General features: G+C 42.3%; 1 protein-coding gene across 1 annotated transcript in view; it reads right to left on the reverse strand.

The window, feature by feature from the left end:
* LOC134324986 (AT-rich interactive domain-containing protein 1B-like) overlaps positions 1 to 17,330 on the reverse strand; it is a 318,447-nt gene that overhangs the window by 212,132 nt on the left and 88,985 nt on the right. The window contains exon 3 of the mRNA XM_063006964.1: positions 13,619 to 13,783. Within this exon, the coding sequence (XP_062863034.1) occupies positions 13,619 to 13,783 (165 nt within the window). The remainder of the gene's footprint in view (positions 1 to 13,618; positions 13,784 to 17,330) is intronic.

A 17,330-nucleotide genomic window follows, 5' to 3' on the forward strand; every position in this document is an offset into this window, starting at 1 on the left:
TACTTTTGTGATACACTGTATATATGTATATATATATATGTATATATAGTATATATATATTTATAGATATACTCCGATCAGCCATAACATTAAAACCACCTCCTTGTTTCTACACTTTTATCAGCTCCACTTACCATATAAAAGCACTTTTTACAATTACTGACTGTAGTCCATCTGACCGACTCAAACAGCAGCAAAAGATGAGCGATCATCTGACTTTACATCTACAAGGTGGACCAACTAGGTAGGAGTGTCTAATAGAGTGGACAGTGAGTGGACACGGACTCTAGCAGCCCTGCTGTGTCTGATCCACTCATACCAACACAACACACACTAACACACCACCACCATGTCAGTGTCACTGCAGTGCTGAGAATGATCCACCACCTAAATAATACCTGCTCTGTGGTGGTCCTGTGGGGGTCCTGACCATTAAAGAACAGGGTGAAAGCAGGCTAAAAAGGTATGCAGAGAAACAGATGGACTACAGTCATTAATTGTAGAACTACAAAGTTCTTCTATATGGTAAGTGGGGCTGATAAAATGGACAGTGAGTGTAGAAACAAGGAGGTGGTTTTTGTTATGGCTGATCAGTGTATATCTTGATTATTATAATGTATATGGATAATACATATGTTTGTATATATTGTATATATTGTTGCATAGATTACAGCCCCAGGTCCTTTCTGTGTGGAGTTTGCATGTTCTCCCCGTGTCCGCATGGGTTTCCTCCGGGTGCTCCGGTTTCCTCCCACAGTCCAAAGACATGCAAGTGAGGTGAATTGGAGACACTAAATTGTCCATGACTGTGTTCGATATAACCTTGTGTAATGAGCTACCGTTCCTGTCATGAATGTAACCAAAGTGTAAAAACATGACGTCAAAATCCTAATAAACAAACAAACAAACAAACAGCCAATATAATACATATAATTATAAATATAAAATCTGATGAAGGTACTGGAGAGGCTGCCTGGTGTGATATATAGGCCTCACGATGGATTAGTGTCCTATCTGAGGTGTGTAACTGCATTAAACCTGGTGATTATTGGTGACCTGGGCTCTCTGTGCCCTTGATCAGGGTACAGCGGCAGTAAGACATTAAAATGAAATGAAATATATATGAACTTACATGTTTCAGATCATCAAACTACTTTAAATATTACATAAAGATCACCTAAGTAAACACAAAATGCATTATATATATACCAAACACGGGTGGAAATACAATAACATTTGATAATCCTATTTCTACAGCGCGTATCCACAGTGATATCTTACAGAATGAAATTGTGCCCCCCATTCAGCTAACATTTCCTAAATGAGGCCCCTGGGGGAGAGCAGCTTGAAGCACAACTCCCTTTCAGCTCCCTGCTTGATTAAGACTGGCCAAACAATCAGAATTAGCATCTGAAATGCACCACAAAACAAATAAAGCGACCTCTAAACACGGAGCGAATCTACACAACAATTAGCAGGTGGTGGTTTGCAGTCGGACAAAATGAAACCAAGTGAAGAAAAACAGAAACAAAACAAACAAAACCTCCAGCATCAATCATCTTCCTGAAATATTTTACTTTAGCCACTGAACGCTTGCACGCTCGTTACCAGGCACCGCGTTGCATGGCAATCTGACAGGACATTTAGAGGACTCCGATAAACTACGCCATTTAAAAGGTTATGACAATTAAAAGCATCTCATGCAAATTACAGTGCCTGGACCTTTCACACGGACGGATCACTCTTATCGCCCGGCGCCAAGCTCTCGGCTCTGCATGCCCTCTATTTCCTGCTGTGGCTGCCTCCCCCACCGTGGCTACATTTTTCCTTTCACTGCTCCTCTCCGCGTCCCTCTCGCCCTTCTCCCCCAGCTCAGGACACCTTTATTATCCCGTTAATTAAGCAAGCTCTTAGCTAATATTCAAATGCTGACCAATTAATGACATTGAACTTTAAGAGGCACTGCCTTCCCTCCCCGGTGCCAAACGGTAGCAATGTCCTCCTCCTTCGGTCCTCCTCCTCCTCTATGCTATCACATGGTTTTGATTAAAAACACAGGCGCGAGGAGGCGGATACGGACAGCCGACACCGCCATTGTCACCCCGCTTTAATTAACCTTGTGTGGTTTGATTACAGGGGAAGGAAGCACAGTGTTCATCTAAGGATCAACAAACTAGCACAAGCAAGTACATTATAGCAGACAGACACTCACCATCACTCAAATGTGTTCATTTAGCGGCCACCAGTACACCTGCTCATTTATGTTATTACACAGGAAATGTACTTCATTTCACCAAACTTGTTTTTCAAAAATCACAGATTTCACGGCAGTCATTAAATTACACTCGTAAATTAAATGATAGAATACATGAATAAAACATGTTGAATCACTAAACACAAACCCTACATTTTAAATTTCACAGCAAATTGAATATTACACAGGAAACGTCTCATTTCATGGTTTGTGAAGTGATATGTACGGCTGTGAATTAGATAGGGCCTAAGTTTCGACACGAGTCAAAAGCTTTAGTTAATGATCACATCAAACATCCCTACTGTGAAAATAGGATCTGAAAGACTTGGAGACTTGACCATGGAATGGTTGAGGGTGTCTGATGGACTGCTTTAAATATACCCAATCTATATACACTGATCAGCCATAACATTAAAACCACCTCCTTGTTTCTACACTTACTGTCCATTTTATCAGCTCCACTTACCATATAGAAGCCTTGTAGCTCTACAATTACTGACTGTAGTCCATCTGTTTCTCTGCATGCTTTGTAACCAACCTTCCATGCTGTTCTTTAATGGTCAGGTATAGTGGTCCCACAGGACCACTACAGAACAGGTATTATTTGGGTGGTGGATGATTCTCAGCACTGCAGTGACAATGACATGATGGTGGTGTGTTAGTGTGTGTTGTGCTGGTATGAGTGGATCAGACACAGCAGTGCTGCTGGAGTTTTTAAATACTGTGTCCACTCACTGTCCACTCTATTAGACACTCCACCTACAGTAGTTGGTCCACCTCAGAGACGATCGCTCATCTATTGCTGCTGTTTGAGTTGGTCATCTTCTAGACCTTCATCAGTGGTCACAGGACGCTGCCCATGGGGCGCTGTTGGCTGGATGTTTTTGGTTGGTGGACAGCATGAAAGGGGGCTAACAAAGCATGCAGAGAAACAGATGGACTACAGTCAGTAATTGTAGAACTACAAAGTGCTTCTATAAGGTAAGTGGAGCTGATAAAATGGACAGTGAGTGTAGAAACAAGGAGGTAGTTTTAATGATATGGCTGATCAGTGTATATGCTGATCTCCTGCAATTTCCAAGCACAACAGATCTAGTAGATCCAGTAGATCAATGTAGATACGAGGTCAAACAGCAATTACATGACACAATCATGTCAACATGGCCGAAACTCTGCGATGGACTGGCACCCTGTATTCCTGGGTATTCCTGCCAACCGGAAGGAGTTTCTGCCACGTTCTTTTCTCTCAAACTTATTCATAACTCTTATTTCATAACTCCATTCATGGCCATGGAAGCAGACCACATTCCACACCTGAGCTTGCTTAAACCAAACCCCAGACCCCTGTCTCAAAGAGACCATGATCGATACCATGCCCAAACTTACCAAATCTAGGTGTCACAAACAAAATGTAAGTGTAAAAATGCCCTTATTCTTTAATTATGGTGACATGTTGGATCAAATTATGCCTCCAGCTTTGTTAGATTTAACTGGCTTTGGATATTCACCAGTGTTTGTCCTTGTACACAAATCTGCACATCGATCGTCTCTGTATTTTTTTTCTACTCAGTGTTTGTTATCCATTAAACCACGCTGCTTTTTATCTTCATCCTGTATGTGCATCCCTGACAGCAAGAGTGAATAATGTGCTGTTGTCTTTCCACTCATTTTGATTCACGGTTGCACGTTTGTTTGATACACTGGAGTAACAATTGCAACAAGCTCATATTTGAAATAACCTTCTGTCTCGTAGCAGAAGCAGGTTTTACTGTGCGGGTGTGATCATTTGAATTCTTAAAACGAGACTTTATACAAGGCTGCATCAGAGACGTCTGCACAGGCCTGACTGTTTATTCCACAGATCAGGAACCTGACGTACAATCATAATCCAAACAAAACCGTAATGATGTTCCGCGAGCATCTCACAAACAATCTTAATGAAAATTCTCTGAAGCTCTTGTTTGTTAAAGTGATTGCCGCTACTACAATGAAAGGATGCGGCACACAGAAGCCAACCTGTCACCCTAAAAAAAAAAAAGCCTGTCGTGTCTCTTTTGTGCCCCGTTGATGATTTTTAAGCTGACGCAACACTTCTCATGGTGGCGGACTCGTGTTCGTTTGAGCCGGCGCTGACAGCCGAGGCTGCGACTGAAGGAAAAAGTAAGGACACTTTCAAAGCGGCGGCTGATGTGTGATGTCTGAGTGAGCCTGTGACAGGACACGGCGGCGCTCAGATAGTAGCGAGTACACACACAAAGTCACTTTGTGAAGTCAAACGCAGTGAAATGACAGTGACAGCTCGTCCGGAAACGCTGTGATTTCTGGGCTCTAAGCTGATCTGGTCACATGAACTTAGGAACAAAGCCGAGTTTCACCTCTCCGTTGATTTTTGCCTCTGGCTATCAATCGTTTTCTTCTGTGTCTGCTCACCATGGATGAAAACAGTAAAGTAAGGGCAGCGGAGGCCACTGATACGTCCATCAGGAGAGGACAGAGAGAAATTTTAGGAAGAGATTAAGGAGTGATTCTAGAACTGAATTTATACTATATACCACGCTGGCCACTGCCATTTTTTAATATACACCGATCAGCCATAACATTAAAACCACCTCCTTGTTTCTACACTCACTGTTCATTTTATCAGCTCCACTTACCATATAGAAGCACTTTGTAGTTCTACAATTACTGACTGTATTCCATCTGTTTCTCATACTTTTTTAGCCTGCTTTCCCCCTGTTCTTTAATGATCAGGACCCCCCACAGGACCACCACAGAGCAGGTATTATTTAGGTGGTGGATGATTCATAGCACTGAAGTGACACTGACATGGTGGTGATGTGTTAGTGTGTGTTGTGCTGGTATGAGTGAATCAGACACAGTGAGGTGTTTAAAAACTCCAGCAGCACCGCTGTGTCTTATCCACTCATACCAGCACAACACACACTAACACACCACCACCATGAGTGTGTCACTGCAGGGCTGAGAATGATTCACCACCCAAATAATACCTGCTCTGTGGTGGTCCTGTGGGGGTCCTGACCATTGAAGAACAGGGTGGAAGCAGGCTAAAAAGGTATGCAGAGAAACAGATGGACTACAGTCAGTAATTGTAGAACTACAAAGTGTTTCTATATGGTAAGTGGAGCTGATAAAATGCACAGTGAATGTAAAAACAAGGAGGTGGTTTTAACGTTATGGCTGATTATATGAACAACAGCCAATCGTTGTTCATGAGCACCCAAAAGCATTAAAATAACAACATACACCAACCAGACATAACATTATGAGCACTGACAGGTGAAGTGAATAACACTGATTATCTCTTCATCACGGCACCTGTTGGTGGGTGGGATATATTAGGCCGCGAGTGAACATTTTATCCTCAAACTTGATGTGTTAGAAGCAGGAAAAATAGACAAGTGTGAGGATTTGAGTGAGTTTGAGAAGGACCAAATTGTGATGGCTGGATGACTGGGTCAGAGCAGCTCCAAAACTGCAGCTCTTGTGGGGTGTTCCCGGTCTGCAGTGGTCAGTATCTATCAAAAATGGTCCAAGGACGGAACAGTGGTAAACCGGCGACAGGGTCATGGGCGGCCAAGGCTCATTGTTGCACGTGGGGAGTGAAGGTCTGTGTGGTTCGATCCAACTAGCTATTGTAGTTCATGCTGGTTCTGAAAGGTGTCAGAATACACAAAGCATCGCAGTTTGTTGTGTATGGGGCAGCAAAAGGGGGACCAACACAATATTAGGAAGGTGGTCATAATGTTATGCCTCATCGGTGTAGCCAAGTATGTCGATTGACCAACAGTGGCAGCAGAACGGGTCATTTTAAAAGAAAACGGTGGCTTTTTTTTTCTACTACTACTTCTACTACTACTACTACTTCCTGCTAGGGCTCATTGCTGTTACATAAAGAGGAAATGTCTGAATGTTATAAGAGCTTTGCTGAAAAGCAATACACCACACAACTTTAAAGCATGCAGTGACTTTTACTGTGGCACAGACACACCGCCATGTTTCAAACAATCCAGTTTATCAGTTTATCTTCCCTGCTGAGGTTGTGTCAGTGTTGTTAGAAAAAGGAACACGTCACATCAGCTAACAAGCAGTAAGTCATGCAAGTTTACAGAATGAGACTACTAAGTGTAATCAATGTTTGGCTTCTACTGCAAATCTCACTATCAAGTTTTACAAGCCGGGGCGGCATTTACAAGCAGCACCACACCCCACAAAGCTATGTGGATTTCCAGGTGGGTCCGCTTCAGGAAAGGCCCATCATGCCACCTCTGCGACAGCTAGCTTATAACGGGGCGATTCAGTCGTGATCCCCCAAAATGCTGTAATGTCAGGTGAGTTCCCAGTAAAAGATAAGTGTGCTGACCTCGTTCACCAGCAAAAAATAAACGAAATGGATTGAACCTGGCATCACAGTTTAAGAGTAAAGGCAGGTTTCCCAACAGAGAAGCTGGCAAGTATGTGAGAGAGAAACAGTGATATATAGAAACACTCCCACAGGGTATCTGCAGGTATTGGGAAATTAAATTTATGACTTTTTAAGACTTTTAAATACCACTTTCAGACAAAAACTGAGACCACTGTCGCAGTAACAAAGCAGCAAAAAGCACACATCAACATTATGTTTACAGACTTTATTGTAAGCATGCGAGTGCTGTATTTTCTGTTTAACCAATATTTAATTATTTAAACTTAAATGAACAGGTTTGTATAAACCAAAACCATTTATACTTATATTTTGTATAAACCAGAACCGTCTGTAATGCTGATGTCTGGAATCAAGTAGTGCTCTTTGGAGCACTGGAAGAGACCGAACAGTACTGGTGAATGCTGGGTGTCTGATAGCGAGTTTTTGCCACCGCTTTGTGTTTCTCACACGCCATGTGCGATTCCACAGCTTTTATTCCCATCGTACCGAGCTTGAAGATCTTCTTGCACAGTGTGCAATGCGCTTCGTACGGATTGCCTTGAACTGGATTTAACCATAAAGCAAAATTGGGGTTATCCAACCAGTTATTATCAAATTTACACTTCCCCATGCCAGCAGTGGCGTTTAGCAAGTAATGAGCGTAAGGTTACCTCAAATTAGTGCCCCTCGGAACCATTAAGACTGCCGTTGGTTCCGCTTAGTTCAGTCTGCCGTTTAAACAGTTAAACAACTTGCATATGAAATCTGGAAATTACGAGATACCATCCGCGAAAATAAAACCAAAACTGACTTTTTAAGACAAATTAAGGCCTTTTTTTAAGATAAACGAATTTAAGACTTTTTAAGGATCCGTGGACACCCTGCTCCCATTTCTAGTGAATGCTCACAAGGTGCAGGTGATTAACAGTTTAGGAGAAAGTGGTGCAGCGGGATATTCCACTAGGACACCAGCGCTGAGATTCTGAACTCCTTGGTTCGAAACTCGGCATTGCTACAGGTCGGCTGGGCGGGCTTGCAGCAGACACGGTTCTGCTAGGGCGGGATGACCGGACTATGTGGGTGGGGTCTTCAAACGGTGTGTAAAGACCCTGATTAGCAGATAGAGAGGTGCGTGTGCAGAGTGATAAGTGAAAAAGGGTTCCGCTAAGGGCTGCGCACGGGTCGGAGGAGGTGTGGGCAGAAATATACCCACCTTGACTGCAATCAGACAAATTGACTATGCTAAATTGGGAGGAAATGGGAGAAAATGCATAAATAAAATAGAAAAAAAAGAGAACTTAACAGGTAAATCATCTGTGCCTCCCTGCCCCCTCTGCTGGCCATAACTGGCATGGCAGATGAAGCAAGATTTTGCACCCGGGCCCAGCTGGACCTGTTACTGTTTATCTACCTGTTCATTATCTACTGCCACGTTTATTTCTGCTGTTTAATCAGTAAAGCATAAAGGCCTGTGGGGATCTTAAGCTGGGATGTTTTATATTTTGATGGGATGCTATAAGCTTGTTGGTTATAATGGCAACTGGCAAAATTTGTATCCTGATTCGATATCAGGAGTGGTTCCACTTCTGGCTACCTTCCTGACTTGCCTTAGAGTTTATGAAAACTGAAAAATATTAGAATAATTAAATAAAGCAAAAATATAAAAACCAATGTCGTAGAAGAAGATTAAAGATCACTATACTGTAAACAGCTGACATCAATTAAATTAAGTGGCACGTAACACAACTTAAAATTGAGCAGATTGTCCATAATATTACAATAAAGAATCATTTTTTCTCCACTAAACAAAATTTCTCTGACATTTTACCTTGAGCCCGTGGCAGAGGAAACTGCAGTATAGAGACAGAGCGTAGCAGAAATCAATAGCTCAGAATGGAAGAGTTTGGCTGGGCATGGAGCTTCACAGGCGCGATAAGAGTGGCCTCAGAAATAAACCCGTGCCTGGCTCTCAATTCTCACATGCAGCTCTCCGTGAAGATAAAGAAAGGTCAGGCTAAAAGCACAGAGCCTTCACACGGTCCAGCGGCTCTTTGGAGAAAAGCTTCCAGTCCACGGCGCAGGCAGAGCTAACCTACTGTCTAATCTAAACCAGCGCAATAGAAAGAGAAAAATAGCATTTAATATCAAGCTCTCTTAGGAGCCAGACGATGGGCAGAAAGAAGATGAGAATAGGTCAGTGAATCTACTGGAACGCTTCTGGGAGAAGATCAATATGGATGTTTTTTAGTTCATAGTTCCACCATGTGCTTCAAAGCAAGTGTATCCTGACGTATGAGTGGAGTCACCAACATGTTCAGCACATTTCAGCTGCTTTAGGAAATTAGACAAATGATTAAGCTGAGAAAATATAATAAAAAATAATTTCTTAGACAAGAGGGCGGCACGGTGGCTCAGTGGGTAGCACTGTCGCCTCACAGCAAGAAGGTCATGGGTTCGATCCGGGTCCATTCTGTGTGGAGTTTGCATGTTCTCCCCATGTCTGCGTGGGTTTCCTCCGGGAGCTCCGGTTTCCTCCCACAGTCCAAAACCATGCAGTCAAGTTAATTGGAAACACTGAATTGCCCTATAGGTGAATGGGTGTGTGTATGTGTGTCTGCCCTGCGCTGGACTGGCGCCCCGTCCAGGGTGTTACTGTGTGCCTTGCACCCATTGAAAAGCTGGGATAGGCTCCCGCCCCCCGGCCCCGACCCTGATTGGATAAGCGGTTAAGACAATGAGATGAGTGTGTTAGACAAGATTTGTATGGTATTTCATATTTGCTTACTTAATTTTGCATAACACAATCACTATGAAGTCAAAAGTATGTGGACACATGACGACCCTGAGCTTGGACATTCCACAAGCATGCACATTAATATAAAGTTGCCATTAGCAGCTATAATTAAATATCAATAAAGAAGGTTTACAAATCGTGGCTCTTTTTTTTATTAGCATTTTAATGACTGGCTTCATTTGATTAGAATTAGGTTTGTAATACAAGTCGCTTGTGCGAAGCTGCAGTAACTTATTAAAAAAATGAACGATGGGTTTTACTAATCCCTTTAAGGTCATCACATTTTAATGTGATTTGTGTTAAATAGGGTTAAATGTTTGTGCCATAACACTGTGTCCTTTTTAAATACAATAGAGAGAACAATTCTGCTTTCCGTGTGCATTCCCTGCTCTGTGAGTGGTGTAAAACAGGAATAAGGGTCTGGCTTAAAAGCCCAACAGTGACAGTTTGGTGAAGCAGATTTGAACCAGTTTATCAGTATTTAATTCGTAGGTCGACACTACTAGCAAATGACAAGAACATGTCAAGTGTTTCATTCATTCATTTAATTCATTTTCGGCATTTAGCAGACGCCTTTATCCAAAGCGACTTACAGTACTGTGACAGTGTATTGTCTGAGCAATTGAGGGTTAAGGACCTTGCTTAAGGGCCCAACAGCAGCAACCTGGCAGTGATGGGGCTTAAACCAGCGACCTTCTGATTACTAGTTCAGCACCTTAACCACTAGGCTACAATGTGTTTATGTGTAAACAGGCACAAGCTGTGTAAGATAGAGTTGCACGGGACCCAACAGTACAGTACGTGTCTGAATCCAGAACTATCCATAAGTATAAGTAATGTGCTTTTATTTCCATTTGCACAGGAGTATTCGCGAAGGTAGGAAAAGTTAATTGAAGGTAAGGATATGACCGGATTCTCTACCAGACGCTGTGAGCAAATACGCCACTGTAACTGGACACAATAGCAGGAGCAACAACAGGAGGATTTTCCAGTTGCGCCTTTGAGGTTGCTGTGTTGTTTTATTTTCTGCAGCCCTGCTTATTTCATTTTATCTTCTTTGCAGCATTAGAATCTATTGCTGTTGAGTTTTATGTTAAATATGGCTCATGATCAAGAAGGGAAGCCACATTTAGGTATTGTACAATTTACTTGGTTTTCTCTGGGTGCTCTGGTTATCTTGCATAGGTCCAAAAACATGCAGTCAGGCCAACTGGAGCTTCTTAGAATTGCCCTAAGTGTGTGTGTGTGTGTGTGTGTGTGTGTGTGTGTGTGTGTGTGAGAGAGAGAGAGAGAGAGAGAGAGAGAGAGAGAGTGTTTAACCTGTGACAGACTGGGGACCTATCCGGAGTGTTTCACCCAATGAATCAGACACACTGCAACCCTGACCAGGCCAAAACAGTGGTAAAACAGACAGTGAATTAAAGAATGAATTTACATGACAATAAAATGTCCACTAAAAAGGATCACAGATTTAAAAACATAGTGTACCATAATTGAAATTAAAATAAGATGAGCAGCAGTCCAGCTGATTTTCTGATTTATTTTATAGTCATAAAGCTACTCACATACAATCAACATCTTCCAACATTCGTCGATATATCCACATCTCAAAATTAGGTCTCATATTTGCCAGGTATGTGCAATCAGCCCAGAGTGATGCTGGAAGACTGTCAAAAAAACACCTCCTTCATTAAATTTGATGTGATTGTGGAGCAAAACTGTCACCTCTCCAATTGAAACTTCAATTTGCTGGCGAATACAGAAAAGCAGAGCAATAAGCCGTGCCATATCCTGGGTTAATAGTGGTGGAGGGGCTCTATATATTGGGAGTCGAACAATCAAAAGCATAAAAGATGACATTTTAAGAGGTCGACACAAAGAAGCACCCCCCATAAGTGGGGTTTAGACCAGGCCACTATCTGACATCTGACAAAAGGACACAGTTTTGCTTTGATACGGACAAAAGAATCCCCTAAAGCTATCATAATTTGCCTCTTTCAGCTTTGAAATTTTACGAACACCAGTCACCGCTTCTCTGACACAATTTGAATAAAGAGGTTCGGTCCGAGGTGTTAGCATTATCCAAAGGTCAAGTTTGCCTCTCTGCTCTCAGAACTGCTGCGGATAATTTACTATTGCAGAATACAAAGATCCTAGAACCTGACCTACATCAGCCCTGGAGTATGGGCAGCTAGAGCCAGAGAAAGATAAAGACTTGGACTTGATTAATGCTTGTGAGCACTAGCCTGGAGTCCAATGTTGAGAAAGAGACCAGATTGTGAAATAAGAAGCAGCTGAGATATAAGCCTACGATAAAAAATGCTCGGACCGCTAGTTTGGATTTCATCAGTGTGTTGCATGATCTGTCAGAGCTTTCCAAACTTTGCTCTGAACCTTCCCAAAGTCTCCACACCTCCCACTCACTTTCCTGTGACGCCCCAGAGACAAGCATTTCTGCCTCCACTGTCCAAATTCCCCTCTGTCTACAGCTGGAGTTTGGTTAAATCAGAAGAATTCCTCTCGCTCCACGTATGATAAGAACCTCATGGCCTTTTCCCGCACTCGCAGCACATCGGCACTTACTTAAATGTTCTTCCTTTGATTGGCCTGTTTGTTTTACCAAATGAACTTTATCTCTTGTTCATGCATTTCTAAAGAGGAAGAAGAACGCTTTTATTTGTTATGTATATGTATACACATGTGTAGTACAATGAAATTCCGTTTCCGCATATCCCAGTTTGTTTGAAAGCTGGGGTCAGAGCGCAGGGTCAGCCATTGTAAGGCACCAGGGTTAAGGGCCTTGCTTTAAGGGCCCAACAGTGGCAGCATAGCAGAGGCTGGATTTGAATTAACAACCTTCCGATTAATGGCCCAACACTCTACCCACTAGGCTACCACTGTCTCATAATATTTTATAAATAATGTAAAATAAAACACATGGAAAATAAGTTAATCTGTGCATCAAACTGTTGCTATCAAGTGTTTGCATTGAGCATTTGACACTTGATAAACAGGAGCCAAGCAAGAAAAGATGGCAATATGGAAAATATACACCAATTAGCCATAACATTAAAACCACCTCCTTGTTTCTACACACACTGTCCATTTTATCAGCTTTACTTACCATATAGAAGCACTTTGCAGTTCTACAATTACTGACTGTGACCCATCTGTTTCTCTGCATGCTTTGTTAGCCCCCTTTCACCCTGTTCTTCAACGGTCAGGTGTGTTAGTGTGTGTTGTGCTGGTATGAGTGGATAAGACAGCAATGCTGATGCTGATGTGACACCTCGCTGTCACAACTGGACTGAGAATAGTCCACCAACCAAAAACATCCAGCCAACAGCGCCCCGTGGGCAGCGTCCTGTGACCATTATTGAAGGTCTAGAAGATGACCAACTCAAACAGCAGCAATAGATGAGCGATCGTCTCTGACTTTACATCTACAAGGTGGACCAACTAGGTAGGAGTGTCTAATAGAGTGGACAGTGAGGGGACACGGTATTGAAAAACTCCAGCAGCACTGCTGTGTCTGATCCACTCATACCAGCACAACACACACTAACACACCACCACCATGTCATTGTAACTGCAGTGCTGAGAATGATTCACCATCTAAATAATACCTGTTCTGTGGTGGTCCTGTGGGGGTCCTGATCATTAAGAGAAGGGTGATAGCAGGCTAAAAAGTATGTAGAGAAATAGATGGACTACAGTCAGTAATTGTAAAACTACAAAGTCCTCCTATATGGTAAGTGGAGCTGATAAAATGGACAGTGAGTGTAGAAACAAGGAGGTGGTTTTAATGTTATGGCTGATTAGTGTATATGACAATATATAGACAATATTTAGACAGTATGGGCTTTTACTGGAAGCAAAAATATATAAATAAATTAATAATAATAATATAGTAGGTGCTCAGAAAGCACTGTAATGCATTGTATATGTTTGTATGCTCAGATAAACTACACTGGTGAGAGTTCTAATACAAGGCCAGTCCTCTGAACCAGTAAACGAGAAGAAAGCAGGAAACACCAAAAATAGACCTCATGAATAATCTGTACACCTAATCAGAGTTATCGGCCCACAGGCAGCTGGCTCAGTGGGAGCCAAAGCAGAATAACATCAGGACGGAAAAAGGCCTTACCTGCTGTGCAGCAGTGTGGGGCTGAGAATAAGGAGCCTGGGTAGGAGTCACAACCTGCTGCTGCTGCTGCTGTTGCTGCTGTGGCTGCTGGGACTGGCTGTAGTACCCAGACTGAGTCTGAGGACCGTATCCTCCCATACCCTGCTGGTTAAAATGAGCAGGGACCTGCAAAGACAAAAACAAACATCACTTTTTGGGGGGTTCATGGTCGTTTTTGCAACATATTTGACAATAAATGAATTTTAATGTAAGTAAATATGCACACACTGCGGATGGACAATAGCATCAGTGCAATATCCATATCAGCTGATTAATGTTTAAGATTGTGCCGTCTCTAGTCGGTTCAATATAATCAATATTAAAATGATTTTCTGCATGTTGTAAATAAGCAGAGATGCTTGTTGCTTTGCGTAGTCAATTTTTAAAGCTTTAACTGCCACACAGAACAATTTCCAGTATATCCATGCAAATCAGCTGAACATTGACTATTAGATCCATAACTATACATCTACTCTTAGAGTAAATGTAGAATTTATCATATGTACCTACATTACCTTCATCACAAAATCAACATTGTACAGTCGTACCTTGATGTCATAATTTGATGTCCCCCCTTTGTCAAGAAATTTGTACCCTTAAACTTGATGTGCGAGCAACGTAAACTAAGGGATAAGCGTTAAGGCACATTCACATGAGAGGTGGCCAAACCCCCTTTTTACGCTGTTGTTTCCTACAGAGTGTGGCAGTGTTGCTTAGTTTGCCGCTGCGTGGCGCACACCACGCACTTCTGCCACATTGTCCTCACATTTTTTGAGGTTTTGTTGTATTTTTTTAAATTGATTTTTAACTGTTTTCAATTGTATTTTATATTGTATTTATGTTATTTACAGTGTATGTGTCAAAAACGACCAAAATACAGTATATGCAGTTCCACAGGACCATGGTAAACATTAACAGGTTTCTCATACATCCTAAAAAAAAACCTCAACTTCTTTTAAACTCAACGACACTCCTAGAACCAATTGACACTGAGTTTCAAGGTAGCACTGTACAGGTATATGCAAACAAATCAGTAGTCAGTAGTCGAAAATATTACTAGGATAACAATACAGGAAGGTATAATTAATTTCCTATTTCTAAATGTACCTCTAAGCAAACAACGCTGGGTCGCAGCGGTCTACTATTGATAGCAAGGACTCAGAACTACTACTACTCACAGAACTGAAATCCAGGTTCAAATCTCAACGGTGCAATCAGCTGGCCGAGCGTCTACATAAACTCGATTGGTTATATTTACATTTGCAGCCGCTTTTATCCAAAGTGATACAATTCAAGCAACTGAGGGTTAAAGGGTTGCTCAGTGGCCCAGCAGTGACAACTTGGCAATGGTAGGGCTTGAACCGCCAACCTTATGATTACTATTCCCGAACCTTAACTACCAAGCTACCACCACCCTTCCACTGGTTATGTTGGAGGGTTTGGCCGAAGCCCTGCAATGTTTGTTTGTTTATTAGGATTTTTAACGTCATATTTTACACTTTGGTTACATTTATGACAGAAACGGTAGTTACTGGTTACACAAGATTCATCAGTTCACAAGTTTTAACGTCAAACACAGTCATGGACAATTTAGTATCTCCAATTCACCTTAGTTGCATGTTTTTTACTGTGGGAGGAAACTGGAGCTCCTGGAGGAAACCCACGCAGACAAGGGGAGAACATGCAAACTCCACACAGAAAGGACCCAGACCGCCCCACCTAGTGCTACCTACTAAGCCACCGTGCCGCCCCGAAGCCATGCAATGAATTGGTTTCCAAATGCAATTTGGCCCTGACCAGGATAAAATGAATGATAAATATGAGGGCACAACTATGACTAAAACATCTAAATGCTAAAGTGAGAATGTAAGGTTTGCTAATTAATACACAACATGATTGTCAGGCAAGTAAAGACACCTCCTGTCCTCACTGGTTAGATGTTAATGGCCCATGAGATTTGTTTTCCTCTAAATTACAGGCCTGGGGCACCACAGAGACCACAGTAAAAAAACAGTTCATTTTCCTGTATGATTTGCTGCCTGTAAGAATGTGGTCCTTTCAGTACAAAGACGTGTAAGTGAGGTGAATTGGAGATACAACATTGTCCATGAATGTGTTTGACGTTATAACTTGAACTGATAGCCGCTCCGGTGGTGCAGCAATAAAACACGCTAGCACACCAGAGCTGGGATTTCGAATAGATCGTATCGAATCTCAGCTCTGCCATCCGGCTGGGCTGGGCCACTATATGAACAACAGTTGGCTGTTGTTCATACAGGGTTAGGGAGCCGGAGAGGGACCTAATAACTGATGCAATTACGACCTCTGCTGGCTGGTTGATGGCGTCTGCACAAAATAGAGGAATAATGCTGATCAGGGTGTGGCTCTCCGTGCACAGGGCTGATTCGCATATGAACTCGGCTGGTGCAAGTAAAAAGATGCAGTTGGCTACTGCACACGTATCGGAGGGGGCGTGTGTCAGTTCGCTCTCCTCAACCAGGGGCGGGGGTCAGCACCAGTAGAGAGGAAGCTTAATGCAATTGCTTAAAAATTGCACGCGAAAAAAATTAAGAGAAAAAGGAAGAAAATGCAAAAAAACAAAAACAAAACTTGAACTGATGAATCTTGTGTAATGAGTAACTACCTGTTCTGTCATGAATGTAACCAAAGTGTGTAAAACATGATGTTAAAATCCTAATAAATAAATAAATATTGAATATTTTCCGATTAAAATCGCTGACCCCAAACTTTACAAGACCCCACAAAACAACCAACAGAACCCCTGTACACTGCCAGTTCTGATCTGTCCTAATCCAGCTTTATGCATCCACACTGTGAGAAACGATGCTGTGAGTAATGTGTTACGGCACAGAAGAAAGCTCATGTTGTCTTAGGAATGTGCGACTGCTTTTCTGGTCTGCTCATCACATGCAGCTTGGACTGTTATGCTTGCCACGACTCAACCCCCCTACATCCCACCACCACCCCATCCTGCTACCCTCCCACTGCTCACAGCCTACCTCCTGTCCTCTTCCTTCTTATGCAACAGCTCTTGATGAGCAGCTGCTGCAGCTCCACATGGACCGAGCGCTCTCTTTACTCTGGCAGGGAAATTAGTGCTAGCCATGTGGCCAGGCTTCTTTTTTTCCAGTTCAGTGCTCCTCGTGTGAGCCAGAACGTATGCTGTGACTCATTTGACATGGCAGAGAAGTGCGGCTGGACCGACTGCAAAGCATTGCTCAATGGAGCCTGTTACAGTGGATGGCTGAACGGCTTCTCTCTCACAGAACAGCCAAACCACAGGAGGATCAGAATTATTTTGAGAATGAACTTACTGTACACACATGGACAAGCCTCATGCTGCCAGATTTGATCCTTCTATTTATATATAATAGTACTGAATAAAAAGCTCATCAGTCATAGTATCCACATGCTTCCGCTTCAGCCCAGTGATGTTTTGATATTATCATGTTAAAGTTTGGACACTTTGTAAAATGCAATATAAAGAAAAATCAGTGATTTGTTGATTCTCTTCAATCTATATTTAACCGATACAACTGTACCCCTGTGCACAAAGCAAGCGCTATACATATTTTACATACAGTTTATTTTGCATTAAGCCGACGCTTTTATTTAAAGCAACTTACAGTAGTTTGACAGTATACACTGATCA

This window comes from Trichomycterus rosablanca, chromosome 13, assembly GCF_030014385.1.
Source record: "Trichomycterus rosablanca isolate fTriRos1 chromosome 13, fTriRos1.hap1, whole genome shotgun sequence".
Taxonomy (NCBI): Eukaryota; Metazoa; Chordata; class Actinopteri; order Siluriformes; family Trichomycteridae; genus Trichomycterus; species Trichomycterus rosablanca.